The sequence below is a fragment of the Oncorhynchus mykiss genome, chromosome 25 (assembly GCF_057628025.1).
Source record: "Oncorhynchus mykiss isolate SJ-2025 chromosome 25, ASM5762802v1, whole genome shotgun sequence".
NCBI lineage: Eukaryota > Metazoa > Chordata > Actinopteri > Salmoniformes > Salmonidae > Oncorhynchus > Oncorhynchus mykiss.
This window is the reverse complement of record NC_143046.1, coordinates 66,386,142-66,409,344: the sequence shown is the minus strand read 5'-3', so window position 1 is coordinate 66,409,344 and position 23,203 is coordinate 66,386,142. Positions and strand designations below refer to the sequence as shown.

The 23,203-nt window shown below is 40.8% G+C and overlaps 3 protein-coding genes across 9 annotated transcripts; 2 read left to right on the top strand and 1 right to left on the bottom strand.

Moving 5' to 3' along the window:
- mlh3 (mutL homolog 3 (E. coli)) lies at window positions 1–6,326 on the top strand. 6 transcript variants are annotated; one of them, XM_021584843.3, is made up of 12 exons: window positions 1–3,138; window positions 3,326–3,427; window positions 3,578–3,654; window positions 3,833–3,937; window positions 4,051–4,135; window positions 4,222–4,290; window positions 4,469–4,577; window positions 4,774–4,933; window positions 5,043–5,066; window positions 5,237–5,315; window positions 5,391–5,539; window positions 5,959–6,326. In XM_021584843.3, the coding sequence occupies exons 1-12, from the start codon at window positions 438–440 to the stop codon at window positions 6,028–6,030; spliced, it is 3,732 nt and encodes a 1,243-aa protein (XP_021440518.3). In that variant the 5' UTR covers window positions 1–437; the 3' UTR covers window positions 6,031–6,326. The 6 variants fall into 6 exon arrangements, 4 of the variants coding, with proteins under 4 accessions (XP_021440518.3, XP_021440517.3, XP_090076925.1 ...); XR_002470828.3 differs by having other exon boundaries at window positions 19–3,138; window positions 5,237–5,281; XM_021584842.3 differs by having other exon boundaries at window positions 19–3,138; window positions 5,237–5,539.
- On the bottom strand, window positions 6,077–18,981 carry tmeda (Transmembrane emp24 domain-containing protein 10). 2 transcript variants are annotated; one of them, XM_090219220.1, is made up of 5 exons: window positions 17,671–18,981; window positions 17,411–17,531; window positions 9,438–9,511; window positions 6,805–6,931; window positions 6,077–6,624 (listed from the first exon to the last, which is right to left on the bottom strand). In XM_090219220.1, exons 1-5 carry the CDS (start codon window positions 17,683–17,685, stop codon window positions 6,503–6,505), a joined length of 459 nt encoding a protein of 152 aa, XP_090075346.1. In that variant the 5' UTR covers window positions 17,686–18,981; the 3' UTR covers window positions 6,077–6,502.
- Window positions 18,982–19,899: 918 nt separating this feature from the next.
- Window positions 19,900–22,880, top strand: fosaa (Fos proto-oncogene, AP-1 transcription factor subunit a). Its single transcript, XM_021584845.3, has 4 exons — window positions 19,900–20,138; window positions 20,857–21,084; window positions 21,403–21,510; window positions 21,625–22,880. The coding sequence occupies exons 1-4, from the start codon at window positions 19,998–20,000 to the stop codon at window positions 22,291–22,293; spliced, it is 1,146 nt and encodes a 381-aa protein (XP_021440520.2). The 5' UTR covers window positions 19,900–19,997; the 3' UTR covers window positions 22,294–22,880.
- The last annotated feature ends 323 nt before the right edge of the window (window positions 22,881–23,203 follow it).

Genomic DNA, 23,203 nt, shown 5'->3' with positions numbered 1-23,203 from the left:
GTATATTTCTTGCATGATGATTTAAGGCGTGTTTGATCTTGCTTCACACACTAAAATATTCAGTCCTCTAGGAACATGGTCTTTCATGCCTTCAGGGGGCAGTGTTTTCTCCTTAAACAGGGTAAGAAACCGGTGTGGCGCAAGCTACCATAGACTTCACAATGTAAACAGTCGCTGCTGGAATGAACATGTTTAGTAAAAATCGAGGATTTCGAGGCTTCCAAACGACTTAAAATCCAGACAGAGACTGCAGACGTTGGTCGTATCAATTTAAAACACCCACCCGCCGCCCGTACCTGTAACGTTAGCTAAATTGTCGGTTGGAAAGCACTAGTTTGAATCTTGGCTAGCTAACGTTAACAGGATAGCTAGCTAATGTTACACATCAGTGGCTCCTTGTTGTCCTTAGAAATTAACCAAGGTCTAACGTTATAAATATGATTAAGTGTTTGTCAAAAGAAGTTCAAGGTAAGCTTCGGTCTGGAATAGCAATATTTTCATTACAGCAGTGTCTTGAAGAGCTTATTCTGAACAGTATTGATGCTAGTGCAACATGCGTGGGTGTGAGGGTGGACATCGAAGCCTTCAAAGTGCAGGTTATAGACAATGGCTCAGGGATGGACATAGAGGATATGGAGTCTGTCGGAAACAGATACTTCACAAGCAAATGCAGTTCTTTAGAGGACCTAGATAATCTCAAATTCTATGGATTCAGAGGAGAAGCTGTTGCCAGTATTGCTAATCTCGCCATGCTGGTGGAGATATCATCCAGGACCAAAATGTCTGTGAAGACTCATGTGAAAGTCTTCAAGGATGGTAAAGGCTTGGACGTGTTTGAGGCTGAGACTACCCGCCCATCTGCAGGGACGACTGTTGTTATTTGTAACTTCTTCCACAACATGCCAGTGAGGAGAAACAGGATGGATAGCGTGCTGGAGTTTGAACGGATCAGGCAGAGAGTGGAGGCCATTTCACTCATTCACCCCTCTGTCTCTTTCACACTGAAGAATGACTGCACAGGGACCATGGTGGTGCAGCTCTCCAAAGCCCGAAACACTTACTACAGGTTTGTTCAGATCCATGGTTTAGGTAGGGCCCAAAAGCTTGGGGAAATCAACCACTCCCATGCACAGTTTGAAGTAAGCGGTTATGTAGGGCGGGAAGGCCACTACAACAACACCTTACAGTTCCTCTATGTGAATGACAGGCTACTTCTCAAAACCCGCATCCACAAGCTGCTGAACCTTCTCCTACGCAAAGTAGGCAGTTCAAGTCGGCAGAATGACAGCCCTGGTACACCTCCTGCCATTAGGAGCCCAAAGCAGAGAAGAGGAGCTGAGCTACATGCAATGTATGTCATCAATATCATGTGCCACTACTCTGAGTATGACATATGCCTTGAGCCTGCCAAGACCCTGATTGAATTCAAAGACTGGGAAAGTATTCTGTTCTGCATAGAAGAGGCGGTGAAAGCATTCCTGACAAGAGAGAACTTGGTGAGTGAAATCTCCCCAGAGGATATCCAGGACTACATTTGTAAGAATGTGTTTAGTGGCCAAACAGCTAGCACAGACGGAGTTAAGGACTCCATTGGAAAAGGTGCCCAAACACACATGGAGGGTGTTACCCTGGAATGTAATGTTGGAAAGACCCTTGCATCTGAACTTGTTCATCGACGGCAGATAGAAGACTCTGACAAGATGAATAGTGTTTATCAGACATGTGATGGAGTTGAATCAGAGCAGGGTGACAGAGTAGGAAAACTAAGGGACAAGGAGGTCCTTACGGGTTTTGAACAGGAACAAGAGTATAATACCACAAACCCACAATGTCGACCAAGCTCAGTAGATACAGACCAAGGTCTACAGTATGATTCAATTACAGATTCATCAGTTACGGACTCATCAGAGTCTTACAAGGAAGTTACGAAAGAGAATGAAAGCAATGAACATCTGAAATCTGCTATTTCTTGTCCTGAATCATCTCAGCATAGTCTTATCTTTAAGACAAAGGAAGAAAATCTGAAAATGAGTATAGAAGAAGGAACAGAGATGAAGGATAATGCAAGAGAGCATGTATCCCTCTCAAGATGCACTGTGAGAGCACCATGTACTCTCACTCAGGGAATCCAGTCAGAGATGGGCTCTATCAAACAGACACTACCTCAACCACAGGACACAGAACTGAATCCAGGTGGACACAGAAACATCTTTCTATCACATCCATACATTCATAGCAGTTTACCCTCTCAGAAATGTCTCTCCCACCAGAGTAGAAAAGGGCTAGCGTTAGAATCTAGAGAGAAACTTGCAACAAAACGAAAATGGCCTATGGTGGAGGGCCCAGGCCATCTTCACGTTTACAACAAAGAAAGTAAGGACCTTCCCACTGGCATCCCTTCAAAGATTTCTACGTTCATGTCATGTCAAAAGCTGGCTTTATATAAAGAGGTTGGATCTCTGGACAGGTTCAGAAGAATATACGGGAAGCTTACCAAATCCAATCCAGTTCCTGTCGACGTTAATAGCAATTATTTAGCAATTGATGCCACAGCTTCCCAGACCGAACACTTGGTTATGAATGCCAAGGCTGTTTTGCCCTATCTTGAAGCGGACCAAGAAAGGGATGTCACAGAGTCACGTCTGGATCTGATGAAAGACCACAAAAGCCCGTTAACACTCTCCATGTTCACCAAACTCAAATATCTCTCAGCTCGGAGCAGTGAAATATCTTTGGCTACCAAACTCTCTCATTTAAAACACCAAAGGACAGAGGTTGCAACCAGTGCATTTGTACATCCACCAGAGACCACTTCAAATGAGGATATATGTCCCCAGGACACTGTAGAAAACAATGCTATTCTAGACATCAATAATGGAGAACAACACAATAACACTGGCCGGAATCGTGACTTCATCCCGGGCTGCAGTACAAATCCTCTGCCAGATGAAAAGGAAGCGAACAATGTCACAGCATCATGTGATTGGCTGCATCACTATGACGACACTGTGGGGAAGCTGGTCTACATCAACAAAGTGACAGGACTCAGTAAATATGAAGCACCCTCTGCTGAAGAGACACAAGTGTCTTGCACGTCAGATGTCACCAACATGGCAATCAGTGTCATCTCCAAAAAAGGTAAGAACTTTTATCATGTGTTTATCATATCTGTCTAACACCTACTTTTAAAGTTTAGACCATTATATTGTTTGGATCAAGTTTGACAGTAGCAAGCTATGTATGAAAAGTATATTTAAGGATGTATGTTTGACTATGAGTGCTTGTGTTAGTGTTTACTACCTGGCTTTCCTTCCTTCCCCTGCAGGGATTGAGTACAGGTGTTACCCATTTCAAATGGATCTAGTCTTGCCCTTCCTTCCCAAATCCAAATCAGGGAGAGTTCTTAGTTCAGGGCCTGACAATAGAGGTACAATGGAGGTTTCTGGCAAAAATGTAGATCAGAATGCTGCAGTAGACTAATGTGTGTGTATTATTAACCTATTTTTTATATTCTTGTGTAATCTTATTATTTTTTATATTCTTGTGTAATCTTATTATTTTTTATTTTTTATTGAAGATGACATTCAGGACTCTAATTCACTGTCCTCCCTGTACTCTGAGTGGACTAACCCTGTGTTTGCACGACCTCCTATGGTAAGCCAAATTCTCTCGTTTCACTCCAGAATGTACAAATAGACTACCTGCCTCAGTCCAGAAATGAAATACAATTACATTATTTAGGAACTTTATTTTCACATGTAGAAATTGTGGGTTGTCTTGACTTCCCTTTAAAGAACATTATTGCTTATTTCAACAACCCATGACTTGCCAGGTTGGTGTGGACATATCAAGTGTGCAAGCTGAAGGACTGGCTGTGAAGATCCATAACATCCTCTTTCCATACCGCTTCTCCAAGGACATGATTCACTCAATGAAGGCAAATATCTCATTACCCTTTGATTCATATGATAGTGTGTTGATACAGTGGCTTTATTTCCCATCATGAAGTGATTTCTAACACTAGCTAAATATTTCTCTCTTACCTTCTAGGTTATTCATCAAGTGGATAAGAAGTTTCTTGCATGTCTTATCAACACACAAGACCAAGAGCCTGTGGCCTGCAGCGAAACTGATGGTACAGAGATGGTGTCAGTTTAAACAGTTTTCCAGTTTTAAGTCATCCATTTTTCTTTCTAAGTGATCACACCTTTTGAATTTCAGGGAACCTTTTAGTGTTAGTGGATCAACACGCTGCGCATGAGAGAGTTCGTCTTGAGAATCTAGTTGCAGGTAAGATCACCCCACCCTGAAGTGGATGCTATGCAGTTACAAAGACAATGCTGAAATACTCTGTAACAACATGTTGATACAGTGTTGTTACTGTAGTAATTACAGCATTACCAAGTAGGAATACGAGCAATTGGTGTAAAGTGTAACCGCCCATTCTGTTATGTATGCAATGATGCAGATTCGTACGAGGATGATCCAGAGACACCGGGGGAGAGACGGCTATGCTCATCCACTGTAGCCCCACCACTGGAGGTCAGCGTGACAGAGGAGGAGCTGAGGCTGCTCAGGTCAGTGCTTAGCTGCCTCTAAGACAAGCGGTCAGAGGAACTCTGTTGACCATCCAAGCAAGATGTAGTGAATGGTTTTCCCAGCTGTTAAGTGGAGACAATTGTCTCAACCACTTAATTAGGAGTGAGGGTTTATAGTGGTGATGGCACAGCTTCTGCTCTGATGATATGGATTAGGGGGTGTTCCTTTCGATAGGTCCTGCCGGCCATCCTTCAGGGGCCTGGGTCTGGAGATGCAGTTCTCGCAGATAGGAGATCCCCAGGTCCTGGTGGGGAAGGTACCAATGTGTTTCACAGAGAAGGAGAGCAATGAACTCCGCCGGGGGAGGCGTTCTATCATCAAGCCCATAGTGGAGGTGAGAATTATACCACCTCAGCAAAATGATTATACCCTGTAATATTTCCTTATTGATTCAATTATCACCTCATTCCTATTCATTTCCACCTCATGCAACTGCCCTCCAGGAGTACCTTCAAGAGCAGATTGAGGTGAGCATGAGTGCTGTCTGTGTACTCTTCCAAAATCTTTAGTTAAAAGGAGAATAGTTTTCCATGCTGTTTTGTTTGAAAAAACAATCAATAGGATGAATAATGTCAAATAATTTGTGTGAGAGTTAATTTCTATTGATCTATTTTGTGTGTTATTCCTTTCATCTCAGTTACTGCGTTCAACTGGCAGAGTGCGAGGGACATTGCCTCTTACGGTACTTAAAGTCCTCGCCTCCCTTGCATGTCATGGTGAGTGTTATTTTCTAATTCAGTGGTCATACTGTACTTTGTATACGTTTCTCATTAGTGTCATGGCCCAAACAGGTGCAATCAAATTCAATGACCGCCTCAGTAAGGAGGAGTGTTGCAGCCTGGTAGGCGCTCTATCTTCATGCCAGCTGCCCTTCCAGTGTGCCCATGGCCGCCCATCCATCGCCCCGCTGGTAGACGTCCTTCACTTGAATGACCAAGAGGTACCACTATAGACATGCACTGATTTAAGGATCAGCTTAAAGGAAAGCTCCACCCCACAAAAAATGTGGGTATTTGTTGATATATTTCCAAAATGTTTTGCATGTCAGCAATCAAGTTTAAGACAACTTTTAAAATAGGTGGTATGCCGTATTTTGAAAGTTAATCTTCAACTTGGTTGCTGACATGCAAAACATTTCAGGACTATAATCAATGGAGTAATGAAACATACCAAAATAGTTTGTGTGGAATTTTACTTGAACTGTTTCATTTGTAATTAGGGTCCCCATTAGCTAACCTTCCTGGGGTCCAACACATTACAAATCAATACTTCAAACATGTCACTACAGATATTAACAAAATACTAATTAGTCTTGCTCCACAATCAGAATTTGCTAAACAATATTCTTGTTTTTCACAGGAACCACCTAGACCAAACCTCAGAAAACTGAGAAGAATGTACAAAGCCTGGGAACTTTATGGAAATAGATAAGTGTGCCAACATTGTCAAATGATAAAAGATTCATTTAAAAACAGGATTTCCCTCATTAAATGAGACATTTATTGTAATTACTGGTCTTTTAATGCCGTATAGTCTTTATAGCTATATGAAAGACACCCAGAGTGAAAGCCTTCTTAATCAAAAACACAACCATGTACCTGACATACTGGGGACACTTTATTTTTGCATAACAATAGCTGAATGTGTGATGGGAGGCTTTGTGCACTCACTAAAAATGTGTGTTTATTTTCATGCAATATTGCATGAATAAATCTCAAACCAATGTATCCATGTATTTCTAATCAAAACAGTGCCTGAGATGAGGCTAGTAAAAAACTGAAGTTGACAGAAGACTGAAATAAATTAAAATTGTATAGGGGGGCTACTACCCAACTTTTTCTCTCTCAAATTGCACACCATTTCCCCAAACGTCCTCAACATGGTCCCCGCTTCGTAGATGGCTTTATTCAATCAGTTTCTTCGCCTTGAAGAAACGCCGTAGGTAGAAGACCTGCCACGTTGCCAGCCCAATTAGACAGCACATGGAGAAGATACTGAAGTACAAGACACGTATGTTGGTGGATTCTGCAATGTGAGGGAAAATCTATTTAACCAAGTAACGTGTCGGTTTAAATAAACTAAGGTTTTACTATTTTCACAAGACCAGGAAAAAAAGATTGAGAACATGAAAGACACTGAACATTTTCTGGTTGAGTGAAAGCATGTTGCTTTGCACCCGTTTGTTTTTTTCCATATAGCACTTACCATTTGTGTCCCTCATTTCCTCTTCACGCTTCTTCATGTAGGCAAAGTCATTCACAATGGACTCCGACAAGTCTTCGAGGCGTCTTAGTTCAACTTCTAGGGGCTTTAGCTTCTCAACTTTTGCAATCTAAAAAGAGCAGAAGAATTAAAGTTGAACATACTGTGTCACAGATGGACATGAGTATTCTCTCTTCCACCGAAACATTGCACCATACAGAATAAAGCCCAGATTGACCACCGGATGTCCTTAGTCACATTTAATAGTGTAGGAAATGGTGTGAAAATGTTAGTGTATGACACTTGTATTGCGGAGTGGATAAAGAGCTGTGGGAGCATGCTTTCAGAAATGTAGTTGAGAGAAAGTTAGTCTTAGGGTGTATTCACACTCGGTCCCCTTTCAGACAATTTTTTTGTTAAGGTAGTGCAGTTCTTAATTTTTGTGCAGTGTGAACACTCCAAATGAACTCAGAACCCTCAAGAGCCCCTGAACTGAACTGAGACCATCTCGAGAGGTGGTTTGGTTCGCTTTAAGGCAATGTGAACAGAAGGCTCCCCAGGGTCACTTGTCATTATTTCCAGACCATACACTAGACTACTGCAACACTGTTTCTCCTGCCATAACCCCTCACATTTGTGCCACAAAAGAGAGATGTTCAGATTCGTGGAGGGAAAGAAAACATGCTGTTTTTGGATATTGAATAGCAATTGTCAAGGATGCACAGACATTACAAAATGTGTGTGGAGTTTTGTACGGACACGATATTCAGATTATTTGTTTGCAATACAAGATCTATAGGCTAAGAGATTCATGAATTGTTTATTTGAAAGTGGGGCTTGAATAATGTGAGAAGACAACATATTCAGTGAATCAATGCTAGCTCTTGGTGTACAATTTGCAGTTCTATTTATTCTGTTACCAATAATACTTACATGTTAAATTACAATTATAATCAGAAGTTAATATTAACTAAATACAATCTATTAGCGTCAAATGTGAGTAGGTACAGTACCAATCAGAAGTTGACACCTACATATTCCAGGGTTTTCATTTGTACTATTCTACATTCTAGAATAGTGAAGCCATCAAAATGTTATGTTATGATAAAATATGGAATTGTGTAGTAATCAAAATATATTTTGAGATTCTTCCAAGTAGTCACCCTTTGCACACTCTCAACCAGCTTCATAAGGAATGCTTTTCCAACCGTCTTGAATGAGTTCCCATACATGCTGAGCACTTGTTGGCTGATTTTCCTTCACTCTACAGCCCAACTATTCCCAAACCATCTCAATTGGGTTGGCATCAGGTGATTGTGGAGGCCAGGTCATCTGATGCAGCACTCCATCACGCTTGGTCAAATAGCCCTTACACAGCCTGGAGGTGTGTTTTGGGTCATTGTCCTGTTGACAAACAAATGATAGTCCCACTAAGCGCAAACCAGATGAGATGGCGTATCGTTGCAGAATGCTGTGGTAGCCATGCTGGTTAAGTGTGGCTTGAATTATAAATAAATCACTGACAGTGTCACCGGCAAAGCACCATCACCCCACCTCCAGACTCCATGAGTCTCACAAAGACACAATTTGGACAGATTTCCACCGGTCTAATGTCCATTGCTCATGTTTCTTGGCCCAAGCAAGTCTTCTTATTGGTGTCCTTTAGTAGCAATTTGACCATGAAGGCCTAATGCACGCAGTCACCTCTGAACAGTTGATGTGTCTGTTACATGAACTCTTTGGGCTGCAATTTCTGGAGGCTGGTAACTCTAATGAACTTATCTTCTGCAGCAGAGGTAACTCTGGGTCTTCCTTTCCTGTGGCGGCCCTCATGAGACAGTTTCATTCATAGCACTTCATGGTTTTGCAACTGCACTTTTTCAGAATTGACTGACCTTCATATCTTAAAGTAATGGACTGTCATTTCTCTTTGTTGGTTGAGCTGCTCTTGCCATAATATGGACTTGGTATTTTACCAAATAGGGCTATCTTCTGTATAATACCCCACAAATTCACTTATGAAAAAGCACAGCTGTTAATTGAAATGCATTCCAGAGTGTGCAAAGCTGTCAAGGCAAAGGGTGGCTACTTTGTAGACTAAATATATTTTGATTTGTTTAACACTGGTACACTGGTTACTGTACAATTCCTTTTGTTATTTCATAGTTTTGATGGCTTCACCATTATTCTAGAATGTAGAAAATAGTAAAAATAAATACAAATCCTGGAATGAGTAGGTGTGTCCAAACTTGAGACTGGTACTGTACATCGTTCTGATGGAATGGTTTATAGTTTGGGTTTTTACAGAGTGCATTTGAGTAAATGTTCAAAGGTCTTGGTTCCTTAACATAGCAATGTGAATGCAAAGAGAACTCGGACCACAAAATAGAATAGGTGAAGTAAACTGGCAAAAGAGTCCTCATTCAAAGGCAAGAGCAGTGTGAATACAAAGAACTGAGTTCTTTCGCTTTTTATTTCATTTTTTAAAACTCCAGTGTTCACTTTAGAGGACTGTGAAAGGAACCTTAACCATCATTGACATTATACATATATATTTTTTTTCATGTTGACTCATGGTCACACCAAATCTGATCCAGATGCACCTGGAGAAAGGCTGATGGGCAGTTGGTACTTACCTCTTCATAATTCTTTGCCTCCACACCATGCTTCATGTCTAAATTGACCAGCTGGTCTGTGACCCTCCCAGTACCTAGACCCCAAAATGAAAAGACTTATTGTACAGGGGCCAAACATTCCAGGAAATGACTATTCCCTGCTTCTAAATCCTGCCCAGTCTACTTTGGCTTAATCATATATTCTCTTAACCCTTGAAGCAAGGCTTGACATGAACTTTTTTAGCCACTTGTCTCCATCCAAATAAAATAAAAATAAGACTATACATTTGGCTCGCATGCTATGGGATGGATGAGAGGAATTGTGACATTGACAAAATATACTTAGGATATTCAAAAATATTTGTCTCCACTATTTCACGCTGTGGCACGAAAGATGTGTAGTGGCCTAGGCCTATCTGTGTGTGCCTAAGCATGCAGCTGGAGCGAGTGACAGTCAACGAGCCGAGCTGGCTGTGCGTCTTGCGATTGGTTGTAAATCATCATGGGTTGCAGAGCAACTCTGCTGTCCTCAGCAGGGGCGTAGGCCTAGGTGGGCTAAATCAGATTGAGCACTTGTTCCAAACTGGACATCGTCTTTTTACCTAAGCACAGTAGCCTACTTGAAAGAGCGCACCGGAATTGAGTACCATCACCTCAAATGGTTGACTGCTGGAGTTCCTGCACCTCCTATACAATATTAGCTCCAAAAAATATATAGGAGTTCTTGCACCTAAATATAAAATGATACCGGTACCCAAAATGAGTACCTGCACCTATTTCAGTCTAGCACTGGCCTGAACATGCATACACCATCAGATGGAATTCATAGCAAGCAGTAGGGAGGGGTTGGGAAAACTAAAGGGATATTGATCTTAATAATACATTATTTGGCAGATGCCTTTCAGGACACTCAAGGACGTTATACATAAAATCAATTGTATTTAGGCCAATGTAATGCTTGATTATTTACTGGGGGGAAAACCTAATGAAATGTTAATTATATTCAATTCAGTTCATCAATTTCTAAACAATGGGCAGGTTCTGGCACATCACTTCGCACTGATACCGTGTGTAGGCTACCTACGGTTAGCTAGCTAAGACAAGTAAAATGGCCAAACTAAGCTCACAGTAAAAAATAAAAAAAAATGGAAGAGACCATGTATAGAAGAGGATGTTGGAGCATTTGCCAAGTTATTTGATATCAGTGATTTCCCCATGAAGGGCCTCCAGTCCCCCCTACTGATTGCATTGATCTAATCGAGGGACTTAGTGGCAGTACATTCAGAGACAATGATCAGCACTACAAAGCTGTTATTCAACACTTCGACTCGCACTCTACCTCCCTCCGCTGACACATCACCATCAGTCCAGTGAAATAAACGTGTTATTTAACATTTCTATTCCGATGTGCCTCGCAAGTAATAGGCTACAACACCTGACCTCTGACCAGTGTTATATAGCCTAGCTTCAGACTGTCGTTTTTAAATATAAAGGGACCCCCGCAGTTTGGGAACCTAGACTATTGATCATACATACATTGTAGGTGCACTTTATCTCCCGCGCCTAGCAGATAATTGCATTTCGACTCAAGCGATCGACTAAGAAAAGATTGGTGAGCACTATTCTAGTCTATACAGGCTATCAATGCCTATTGTGATTATTACTGTTATAACAGGGCATTTTGTTCTAGTCTCCTAATTATAAGCCTACAGTTTGTAGGTCTGTGAGTTGCATGTTAAATTAATTTACATAGGCCTACAAGATTAGTGCATTCATGTAAATAAGGTATCTTATTTTCAATACATTTGTAAATGTAAACCTGTTTTCACATTGTCATTATCGGGTATTGTGTGTAGATTGAGGGGAAAATAAATGTAATCCATTTTAAAATAAGGCTAACGTGAGATGGTTTGTTGTTTGCGATCAATTACAGAAAGGTATTAGGTAAGCTTTCATGATGAGTGCCAAAATTGTGTACCAGAATTTTTTGGGCTGGCCCTGCCATCAACAGATTTGCCTACGCCACTGGTCCATTAAACTGATTTGCATTTTTTGCAAATATGAAAAAATATGCAAAATATGAAATAAATCATACTATTATTGACATTTCACATTAAAATAAAAGGGGTGATCCTAACTGACCTAAAAACAGGAAATTTTTACTAGGATTAAATGTCAGGAATTGTGAAAAACTGAGTTAATGTATTTGGCTAAGGTGTATGTAAACTTCCGACTTCAACTGTATATGCATTGTAGGTAGATTGTACAATGCTAGAATAATATGGAAATAGGTCAAGGCTAACTACGCATAATTTCTTTCATAAACTTTCCTCAGCTCATTCTATTTTTACATCATTGTATTGTTTGCTCAATTTCACTTCTTGTGGCCTAAAATATTTCTCATTAAAAATACACCTGAATGAGAATAGCATAGATTACGACATTCATAATTATTCCAATTTAAAAGCGGCAACTTTAGGACATTAAACACTATTGGAATAGTTTTAAAAATACACTTCATAACTTTAATTTGTCTTAATACTTATGATATTTCAGTTAGTAGGATTAAGCTTTTGGATGTTTGGTTCGCAACGTCAAGAAGGGATTTTTATTCCCGGTCTCGCATTAATCATTCCTGTCTTACAATGCTTTGCTCAACTAATGTTTGTTGAAATGTCTCAGATATTTATATCTTGCTATTGTTCTGCAACTCTGCCTAGAAGGCCAGCATCCCGGAGTAGCCTCTTCACTGTTGACGTTGAGACAGGTGTTTTGTAGGTATTATTTAATGAAGTTACCAGTTGAGGACTTGTGATGCATCCGTTTCTCAAACTAGACACTAATGTACTTGTCCTCTTGCTCAGTTGTGCACCGGGGCCTCCCACTCTTTCTATTCTGGTTAGAGCCAGTTTGTGCTGTTCTGTGAAGGGAGTAGGTCACTGCATTGTACGAGATCTTCAGTTTCTTACATGGAATAACATTATTTTCTCAAAACAGGAATAGACTGACAAGTTTCAGAAGAAAGTTCTTTGTTTCTGGCCATTTTGAGCCTATAATCGTACCCACAAATCCTGATGCTCCAGATACTCAACTGGTCTAAAGAAGGCCAGTTTTATTGCTTCTTTAAATCAGAACAGTTTTCAGCTGTGCTAACAATTGCAAAACAGTTTTCTAATGATCAATTACCCTTTTAAAATGAGAAACTTGGAATTAGCTAATACAATGTGCCATTGGAACACACGAGTGATGGTTGCTGATCATGGGCTTCTGTATGCCCATGTAGATATTCCATTCAAAATCAGCCGTTTCCAGCTACAATAGTCATTACAATGTACAGTCGTGGCCATTGTTCTTCCTCTGTTGACCATGGTTACCTGCAAGGAAACACGTGCCGTCATCATTGCTTTGCAAAAAAATCATTGCTTTGCAAAATCAACCATTTATCGGATCATCAAGAACTTCAAGGAGAGCGGTTCAGTTGTTGTGAAGAATGCTTCAGGGCGCCCAAGAAAGTCCAGCAAGAGCCAGGACCATCTCCTAAAGTTGATTCAGCTGTGGGATCGGGGCACCACCAGTACAGACCTTGCTCAGGAATGGCAGCAGGCAGGTGTGAGTGCATCTGCACGCACAGTGAGGCAAAGACTTTTGGAGGATGGCCTGGTGTCAAGAAGGGCAGCAAAGAAGCCACTTCTCTCCAGGAAAAACATCAGGGACAGACTGATATTCTGCAAAAGGTACAGGGATTGGACTGCTGAGGACTGGGGTAAAGTCATTTTCGCTGATGAATCCCCTTTCCGATTGTTTGGCGCACCCAGAAAAAAGTTTGTCCGGAAAAGACAAGGTGAGCGCTACCATCAGTCCTGTGTCATGCCAACAGTAAAGCATCCTGAGACCATTCATGTGTGGGGTTGCTTCTCAGCCAAGGGAGTGGGCTCACTCAAAATGTTGCCTAAGAACACAGCCATGAATAAAGATTTGTACCAACATCTTCCGAGAGCAACTTCTCCCAACCATCCAGGAACAGTTTGACGAACAATGCCTTTTCCAGCATGATGGAGCACATTGCCATAAGGCAAAGGTGATAAAGTGGCTCGGGGAACAAAACATTGATATTTGGGGTCCATGGTAGAGGTCGACCGATTATGATTTTTCAACGGCGATACCGATTATTGGAGGACCAAAAAAGCCGATACCGATTAATCGGCCGATTTAAAAAAATAAAATAAAAAGTGTAATAATGACAATTACAACAATACTGAATTAACACTTATTTTAACGTAATATAATACATCAATAAATAATGCAAAAACAAAGTGTTGGAGAAAGCTTTCTTACATGGCACATATTGCACTAACGTTTAAGTTCCTTGCTCAGAACAAATGAAAGCTGGTGGTTCCTTTTAACATGAGTTTTCAATATTCCCAGGTAAGAAGTTTTAGGTTGTAGTTATTATAGGAATTATAGGACTATTTCCCTCTATACCATTTGTATTTCATTAACCTTTGGATGTTCTTATAGGCACTTTAGTATTGCCAGTGTAACAGTATAGCTTCCGTCCCTCTCCTCGCTCCTCCCTGGGCTCGAACCAGGAACACAATGACAACAGCCACCCTCGAAGCACAAAAGCCGCGGCCCTTGCAGAGCAAGGGGAACAACCACTCCAAGTCTGAGTGAGTGACGTTTGAAACGCTATTAGCGCGCACCCCGCTAACTAGCTTGCCATTTCACTTCGGTTACACCAGCCTCATCTCGGGAGTTGATTGGCTTGAAGCCATAAACAGGGCAATGCTTGGCGCACAACAAAGAGCTGCTGGCAAAACGCACGAAAGTACTGTTTGAATGAATGCTTACGAGCCTGTTGCTGCCTACCACCGCTCAGTCAGATACTTATATGCTTGTTTGCTCAGTCAGATTATATGCAACGCAGGACAAGCTAGATAAACTAGTGATTATGATTGATTGATTGTTAAAGATAAGTTTAATGCTAGCTAGCAACTTACCTTGGCTTACTGCATTCGCGTAACAGGCAGTCTCCTCGTGGAGTGCAACGAGAGGCAGGTAGTTATAGTTTTGGACTAGTTAACTGTACGTTTGAAAGATTGGATCCCCCGAGCTGACAAGGTGAAAATCTGTCTTTCTGTCCCTGAACGAGGCATTTAACCCACTGTTCGTTCTTAGGCCGTCATTGAAAATAAGAATTGGTTCTTAACGGACTTGCCTAGTTAAATAAAGATTAAATAAAGGTGTAAAAATCTAAATCTGCCAAATCGGTGTCCAAAAATGCCGATTGTTATGATAACTTGAAATCGGCCCTAATTAATTGGCCATTCCGATGAATCGGTCAACTTCTAGTCCATGGCCAGGAAACTCCCCAGACCTTAATCCCATTGAGAACTTGTGGTCAATCCTCAATAGGAAGGTAGACAAACAAAAACCCACAAATTCTGACAAACTCCAAGCATTGATTATGCAAGAATGGGCTGCCATCAGTCAGGATGTGGCCCAGAAGTTAATTGACAGCATGCCAGGGCGGATTGCAGAGGTCTTGAAAAAGGGACAACACTGCAAATATTTACTTTTAGCATCAACTTCATGTAATTGTTAATAAAAGCCTTTGACACTTATGAAATGCTTGTAATTATATTCCATAGTAACATCTAACAAAAATATCTAGACACTGAAGCAGCAAACTTTGTGGAAATGAATATGTAATTCTCAACTTTTGGCCACGACTGTATTTCTGATCCATTTGATATTTTAAAATGGACAGAAAATGTTATTTTCTTTCAAAAACAAGGACATTTCTAAGTGACCCCAAACGTTTGAACGATATATATATATATATATATATATATATATATATATATATATATATATATATATATATATATACAGTGCCTTGCGAAAGTATTCGGCCCCCTTGAACTTTGCGACCTTTTGCCACATTTCAGGCTTCAAACATAAAGAAATAAAACTGTATTTTTTTGTGAAGAATCAACAACAAGTGGGACACAATCATGAAGTGGAACGACATTTATTGGATAATTTTGCACGCCCAATTTTTCAGTTTTTGATTTGTTAAAAAAGTTTGAAATATCCAATAAATGTCGTTCCACTTCATGATTGTGTCCCACTTGTTGTTGATTCTTCACAAAAAAATACAGTTTTATATCTTTATGTTTGAAGCCTGAAATGTGGCAAAAGGTCGCAAAGTTCAAGGGGGCCGAATACTTTCACAAGGCACTGTACATACACACAAGTAGGCAAAAAAGTATTTAGTCAGCCACCAATTGTGCAAGTTCTCCCACTTAAGATGAGAGAGGCCTGTAATTTTCATCATAGGTACACTTCAACTATGACAGACAAAATGAGAAAATAAAATCCAGAAAATCACATCGTAGGATTTTTTATGAATTTATTTGCAAATTATGGTGGGAAATAAGTATTTGGTCAATAACAAAAGTTTATCTCAATACTTTGTTATATACCCTTTGTTGGCAATGACAGAGGTCAAACGTTTTCTTTAAGTCTTCACAAGGTTTTCACACACTGTTGCTGGTATTTTGGCACATTCCTCCATGCAGATCTCCTCTAGAGCAGTGATGTTTTGGGGCTGTTGCTGGGCAACACGGACTTTCAACTCCCTCCAAAGATTTTCTATGGGGTTGAGATCTGGAGACTGGCTAGGCCACTCCAGGACCTTGAAATGCTTCTTAAGAAGCCACTCCTTCGTTGCCCGGGCGGTGTGATCATTGTCATGCTGAAAGACCCAGTCACGTTTCATCTTCATTGCCCTTGCTGATCGAAGGAGGTTTTCACTCAAAATCTCACGATAAATGGCCCCATTCATTCTTTCCTTTACACGGATCAGTCGTCCTGGTCCTTTTGCAGAAAAACAGCCCCAAAGCATGACGTTTCCACCCCCATGCTTCACAGTAGGTATGGTGTTCTTTGGATGCAACTCAGCATTCTTTGTCCTCCAAACACGAAGAGTTGAGTTTTTACCAAAAAGTTATATTTTGGTTTCATCTGACATTCTCCCAATCTTCTTCTGGATCATCCAAATGCTCTCTAGCAAACTTCAGACGGGCCTGGACATGTACTGGCTTAAGCAGGGGGACACGTCTGGCACTGCAGGATTTGAGTCACTGGCAGCATAAGGGGGTTACTGATGGTAGGCTTTGTTACTTTGGTCCCAGCTCTCTGCAGGTAATTCACTAGGCCCCCCCCGTGTGGTTCTGGGATTTTTGCTCACCGTTCTTGTGATCATTTTGACCCCATGGGGTGAGATCTTGCGTGGAGCCCCAGATCGAGGGAGATTATCAGGGGTCTTGTATGTCTTCCATTTCCTAATAATTGCTCCCACAGTTTATTTCTTCAAACCAAGCTGCTTACCTATTGCAGATTCAGTCTTCCCAGCCTGGTGCAGGTCTACAATTTTGTTTCTGGTGTCCTTTGACAGCTCTTTGGTCTTGGCCATAGTGGAGTTTGGAGTGTGACTGTTTGAGGTTGTGGACAGGTGTCTTTTATACTGATAACAAGTTCAAACAGGTGCCATTAATACAGGTAACGAGTGGAGGACAGAGGAGCCTCTTAAAGAAGAAGTTACAGGTCTGTGAGAGACAGAAATCTTGCTTGTTTGTAGGTGACCAAATACTTATTTTCCACCATAATTTGCAAATAAATTCATTAAAAATCCTACAATGTGATTTTCTGGATTTTTTTCCTCTCATTTTGTCTGTCATAGTTAAAGCGTACCTATGATGAAAATTACAGGCCTCTCATCTTTTTAAGTGGGAGAACTTGCACAATTGGTGGCTGACTAAATACTTTTTTGCCCCACTGTATATTCTGGGTTGTTTTACTTATTTTTTTTACTTGCCCCGTACAAAGCGGACAAGCCTTAAGGTCGAACCCTGCTGGCTTTACACTTAAACGACCCGTGCCCATTGCTATGTTTAGAATATATCTGTGACATGGTTAAACATACTCACCTAGGGGGGATTTGCTTTCGAAGCAAACCTCAAACATATCATAGTCCTCTGTTGTAAAGGCAAACTTCCCCTTTGAAGCATCCTCCTTGGAGTACAAGATGTGACCTGATGAATCTGTAATCTGAAATGGAAAATAATTAAAACACATTGTTGGTACTTTTTTGACCCAGATACACTAGACATGCATGAATCAAAATAAACTAGCTAGCTACTTGTTCATTTTTATAACATACACTACATGACCAAAAGTATGTAGACACCTGCTCGACGAACATCTCATTCCAAAATCACGGGCATTAATATGCTGCTATAATAGCCTCCCCTCTTCTGTGAAGGTTTTCCACTAGATGTTGGAACAATGCTGCGGGGACTTGCTTCCATTCAGTCATAAGAGCATTACTGAGGTCGGGCACAGATGTTGGGCGATTAGGCCTGGCTCGCAGTCTGCGTTCCAATTCATCCCAAAGGTGTTCGATGGGGTTGAGGTCAGGGCTCTGTGCAGGCCAGTCAGTTCTTCCACACTGATCCCGAACCAAACCATTTCTGTGTGGACCTTGCTTTGTACACAGGGGCATTGTCATGCCGCAACAGGAAAGTGCCTTCCTCAAACTGTTGGTTGAAAATAATCATCTAGAATGTAATTGTATGCTGTAGCGTTAATATTTCCCTTCACTGGAGCTAAGGGGCCTAGCACGAACCATGAAAAACAACCCCAGACCATTATTCCTCCTCCTCCACTAAACTTAACAGTTGGCACGATGCAGTCGGGCAGGTAGGTTCTCCTGGCATCCACCGAACCCAGATTTGTCCGTTGGACTGCCAGATGTTGAAGCTCCAGAGAACACGTTTCCACTGCTCCGTAGTCCAATGGTGGCGAGCTTTATACCACTCCAGGTTAGTCACTGAGCTCTTCAGTAAGGCCATTATACTGCCAATGTTTGTCTATGGAGATAGCATGGCTTTGTGCTCGATGTTATACACCGGTCCTCTCGTAGCTACATAATTAATACTATATTGATATTTTATTCAAGTCTTTTGCCGTACTCTGTTGAACCAAAATGACAACATTTTATTTAGCCAGCTGTACTGTACAGGTTCGATAGTCCATACATCGTATAGGTTAGCTAGATAACTTTAGCTATCTAGTAAGGTGGCCAGCTAATGCAAACAAACCTGCACAGAGACATTTTTTTATATTGGTATTGATAGTAGCTAAGTGATGCACATATTCGAGGCTTCCACGTCCAATAGTAATGCTAACATCAACTTGATTCCAAGGATTTGATACAGTCTAGCTAGCTAGTTCAGACCTAGCTAGCTATGTTACCTTGAGATTGTTTTTCGCATTTGGTTGTTCGCTAACTTCGTATTCGCCTGTGACCAGCACGTCTTTGTGGATCTCTTCCCGCAAACATTTTCTAAGATTTACCGGTAGATAGAACGTAATCGAAAAGGTAAAATCAAAAAGAACAGGAAAGGTAAGTAATAGAAAAAGTCTAGACATACTGTAGCTGGCTGTACGCTACAGTTAGTCGCCACCAAGCTATCTCGATTATATAAATATAGATGCTGCTCAGTTCCGGGTAAAGTCACGTGATCTCTTCGCTTCTCAGTACTTTTTGCAAGTGCAACGCGCGCGGGGTCATAATGATTTTTAAAAAATCACCATACAGTTTCTACTTAGTTTCCATTTAATTTTCAGCGACATGACATCGTTTTCTTTTAGTAATAATAAGTACTAAATACGTAAATGAAAATACAAATCATGTTCTTCAATGGTTACTGGTCGATCGAGCCGTAAAAAGGATTTTGTTTAAAAAAATTATATGAAGAAAATATTTGATTTCTAGGACATCAGTGTCCTTATATGGAATGCATCCTTTGCGAGAATGGCGTACTCGTTATATTAATGGCGTAGTCTAATACTATACTGCCATTATATTATGTAATTAAACAAAATAAAAAATAGCTTTAGAACTAACACAACCATATGTATCAGTTCTTGTGTGTAGATCATTTTAGTTGTAGTGGCCAATAATTATCCTGCTGCCTGATAAAACGTACATAACATTTACAATAATTCTAAGCAGTAACTATTGTGTATATTTCCAATGTCATATAGTGCGCTGTAAACCAATTCATTCAGATAGAGACAACTGCATTATATGGCCATTAAAATGTGCTGTTATTTTCACAAAATCAGTAGAGTCCGTGTGCCTGAATTTATGAATGGGCATGCTACACGCTACCCACTTCTCTCTGGTATTTGTTGGATAAATGCATGTGGAAAAAATACATTATATTTAACTTGGGGGAAATTACACATTTTAGCAACTCAGTCATATGACATTGAGCATTTGGCCAATGTTAAAAAATATGCTAAATGTGTGTTTCTTTGTCCTGTGGCTCCCCTCCATAGAGATGGTATAGCCTCCGTTCATTCATAAAAGTCTGGCAGACTATAAAAGGAGGGGCTTGCACACGAGTCTATCAGTTACCAGGTATAAACCTGGAATAGATGCAACTGAAGAAAAACTATATTTGACGAGCAAGCCGATTATTCTATTAGCTGAGGATATTTTAAGACATGTTTCTTAACTCTGAATTCGATTCAATGTCTCGCTGCAGCACAGAATCTCCTGTCGGGGACACCCTGATGTACTATCAGAAGACGCAAGATGACTCTTTCTCCACGTCCTCAGCTTCGCCGTCAGAGAGCAGTGCACAGGTATGAATGAATCAAGTGGTGATGTATGTGATGCAATGATAATAATATTCACACACAACGATGTCAACGACTATTAATTAAATGTGGGTGACTTTCATCATTTATCATTGTTAATCAATAGTATATTAATATAAATGTGTGTGAAATCAATAATCGGAAATCATTGATTTATTTATCGAGATTGTCAGCGTATGGGTGGGTAAGTGAGGTACATGATTTTACCATATAATTCATATTTATGTTATGAATACCTGTTTCCTATTCCAAAATCCAAGAGTGAAATATTGAAAATGCAATAACACGCCTGTGGATGAAAATTGGGTGTATTATTATTGTCAAGTCCTCAGGCCAAATATGTAGCGTGTCCATGCAGCGGTTCATTGAGAAAATAAATCCATTCCGGAGACTTCACAGCATCTCTGCGTCAGTGTTGACGTCAGTAGCAATGATAAAGTCAAATATTGGTTCGGGGAGACTATTTTTAGATGGCTAGTTATATTTTAAGAAAACCCATACATAGTTCATACATGCTATGACAATGCAGCATAAAGTCACAGACATCCCCAATACAAATGGGGTAATTACCTTATGTCTCTGTCATTAGAATAACATGTGTTTAGAATGACTGACTTGTTGTGCAGTAAAATAATTAAGGAAATTGTGATAAAAATCATTAGTGGTAAATTATTAATAACTGTGATAATATATAACTTTGCAGGAGCTCTGCCCAGACATGGATATACCAGCCACTTCATTTGTTCCAACAGTGACTGCAATTTCCACTACCCCAGATTTGCAGTGGATGGTCCAGCCGACTATTATAACATCTGTCTCCCCATCTCTGGGTAGCAAGCAAGCCAATGAAGTGCAGAGCTCTCGCCAGGCAACACCCAAAGTGGGCGGGAGCAGGGGAAAAAACACTGGCAGAAAGGGGAAAATCGAACAGGTTGGTTAGCGCTTTTCAGATTGCAAATAAAATGAAACACATTCACTTGTGTGAACATCTAAATCAATCTTCATTTCCAACAGTGCAGCAGCATTGCATGCTCCCCAAGAGCAGTGTATTTGGCTGTGTGCCAAGCTCAGGCAGTTCATTTATATTCAGGTCACAGTGAGTCTGCAACAACGGTCTATTTTTAGACGCATTGCAGAGAAAGATGCTTTTGCTACTATAGAAAGGGGGAACTGGCAATGGAAGTCTGAGATTTGGAGATTAAATGGCCAGATTATTCAAGGTGCAAGTGTTTTTCTCTGAATCTCACAGCTTTCTCCAGAGGAAGAAGAGAAGAAGAAGGTGAGGAGAGAGAGGAATAAAATGGCTGCAGCCAAGTGTCGCAACAGACGGAGGGAACTCACTGATACACTGCAAGCTGTAAGTTAACCCTTGGACATCATGCTAATCACAGTACCATCATTTTAAACAGTAATCTACAGTTATGATTGTTTACATTTGCTGTGTTCCTCATTTTGTTTTTGTTTTCCAAAGGAGACTGATCAGCTGGAGGAAGACAAAACAGCTCTGCAAATTGAGATAGCCAATCTCCTCAAAGAGAAAGAGAGGCTCGAAATTGTCCTTGCTACTCATAACCCTGTGTGCCAAATTGCAGAAGACCTGGACTCCATCTTCTTGGAGCCCAGTGGGTCTCCAGAGCTGCCCCCCAGCCCAGAAGGGAGTAAGCTCCATGAGGACAGTGCCCAGGAAGCCCCCTCGCTCCAGGACATGGACATTCCCAGTGACCCATCCACAGCCATCTCTGGGAACTCCAACATCCTACTCTGTGCCAGTGCTGAAGTAAACATCTGCGACCTTGAGCCCTCTTTGGACATGAAGGAGGGGCTCCTGGACAATCTGCTGCCCAGCATGGAGGAGAAAGTCCCTACAGAGACTGCCCGCTCTGTACCAGACATTGACCTGAGCGGTTCCCTTGGGGTTACGGACTGGGAAACCCTGTACAAATCTGTGTCTAACGACCTAGAGCCTCTGAGCACTCCTGTTGTGACCTCGACCCCCACCTGTAGCAGCTACTTGACCATTTTCACATTCTCCTGTCCCGAGCTCGACTCCTTTGGAGAGGGGTTTGACGGTCGCAAAAGTGGAGTGGGCAAGGCTGAATCTGTTGATATCCTCAAGTCTCCAACCCTGTTGGCCTTATAATGTAAGCATCAGGAGTTGATTGGTGGATCACTGCAGTTGGTATCCCCAGTTGTAATAAGATATCAGAGACTTGCTGTGGTGTCAGCACATCAGTTTGAGGATTACATCAATGAAATGTGTTACTTGACTAAGCAAGTATAAACTTCTTCCAGATACAATTGATGTAGCTAAAAGCACGGCTATACATTTTACAGATGGGGATGAAGTATGTTCTGGTTTTAACGCATGCCGAGGAATTCCAAATAATGTTCATTTATGTTTGATCTGGTAAACTGTATTGTGGAATTGACTGTATGGTTTTGTGCTTCAATGGGAATAGTATATCAATAGCAATGAATGTTGTGTTAAAGTAAACATCCATGTTCAGTACTCACATAGATACCTCAATGTCATCCACTGTGATTTGACCTCATTGTTACAATGTTTAGAGTTTTCCATGAAAACATCCAGTGCTATATCTATCAAGATGTAATTTATGATGATTTATTTTTTTACCTCAGATTTGGACTTGTTTGTCAAATAAAAAAAGTTAATGAGCATTGATTGCTTATTGATAAATATTCACATTAAATATTCATTCAAAGTGATGTTGGGTGCTTTTTTGATTGTTAAACATCACACATACCAGCTAGTGTTGCTCCATCGAGTTTCACAATTAATGCATTTCATAACATCTAGAAACAACCCGCATTGAATTTGATCTGGATGCTCCCCTTGTTTGTAGTTTCTCTTAATTGTTGTAGAAAAGATCTCTCTCTCTCTCTGTGTTTCTGTCTCTGGAAAAGAAGGTGAGAGTATTGATATAGTGAATTATTCAAACAAAAATGGCGTTTATAGGCATTAACGGCAGGTGTAAATTACACACGGAATCCCAATTGAGGTGCGTGGGCAGACGACAGGGTCTGGCCTG

Coding starts and splice junctions, on each gene's coding strand:
- mlh3 (XM_021584842.3), top strand. CDS start 438: ATGATTAAGTGTTTGTCAAAAGAAGTTCAAGGTAAGCTTCGGTCTGGA. Junction 3,655..3,832: donor TGTTTGCACGACCTCCTATG/GTAAGCCAAATT, acceptor ATGACTTGCCAG/GTTGGTGTGGACATATCAAG. Junction 5,540..5,958: donor TTCACTTGAATGACCAAGAG/GTACCACTATAG, acceptor TGTTTTTCACAG/GAACCACCTAGACCAAACCT.
- tmeda (XM_090219220.1), bottom strand. Junction 9,512..17,410: donor CGAAAGCAAATCCCCCCTAG/GTGAGTATGTTT, acceptor TTTGGGGTCTAG/GTACTGGGAGGGTCACAGAC. Junction 6,625..6,804: donor GGAAATGAGGGACACAAATG/GTAAGTGCTATA, acceptor CTCACATTGCAG/AATCCACCAACATACGTGTC.
- fosaa (XM_021584845.3), top strand. CDS start 19,998: ATGTTTCTTAACTCTGAATTCGATTCAATGTCTCGCTGCAGCACAGAA. Junction 20,139..20,856: donor CGTCAGAGAGCAGTGCACAG/GTATGAATGAAT, acceptor ATAACTTTGCAG/GAGCTCTGCCCAGACATGGA. Junction 21,511..21,624: donor TCACTGATACACTGCAAGCT/GTAAGTTAACCC, acceptor TGTTTTCCAAAG/GAGACTGATCAGCTGGAGGA.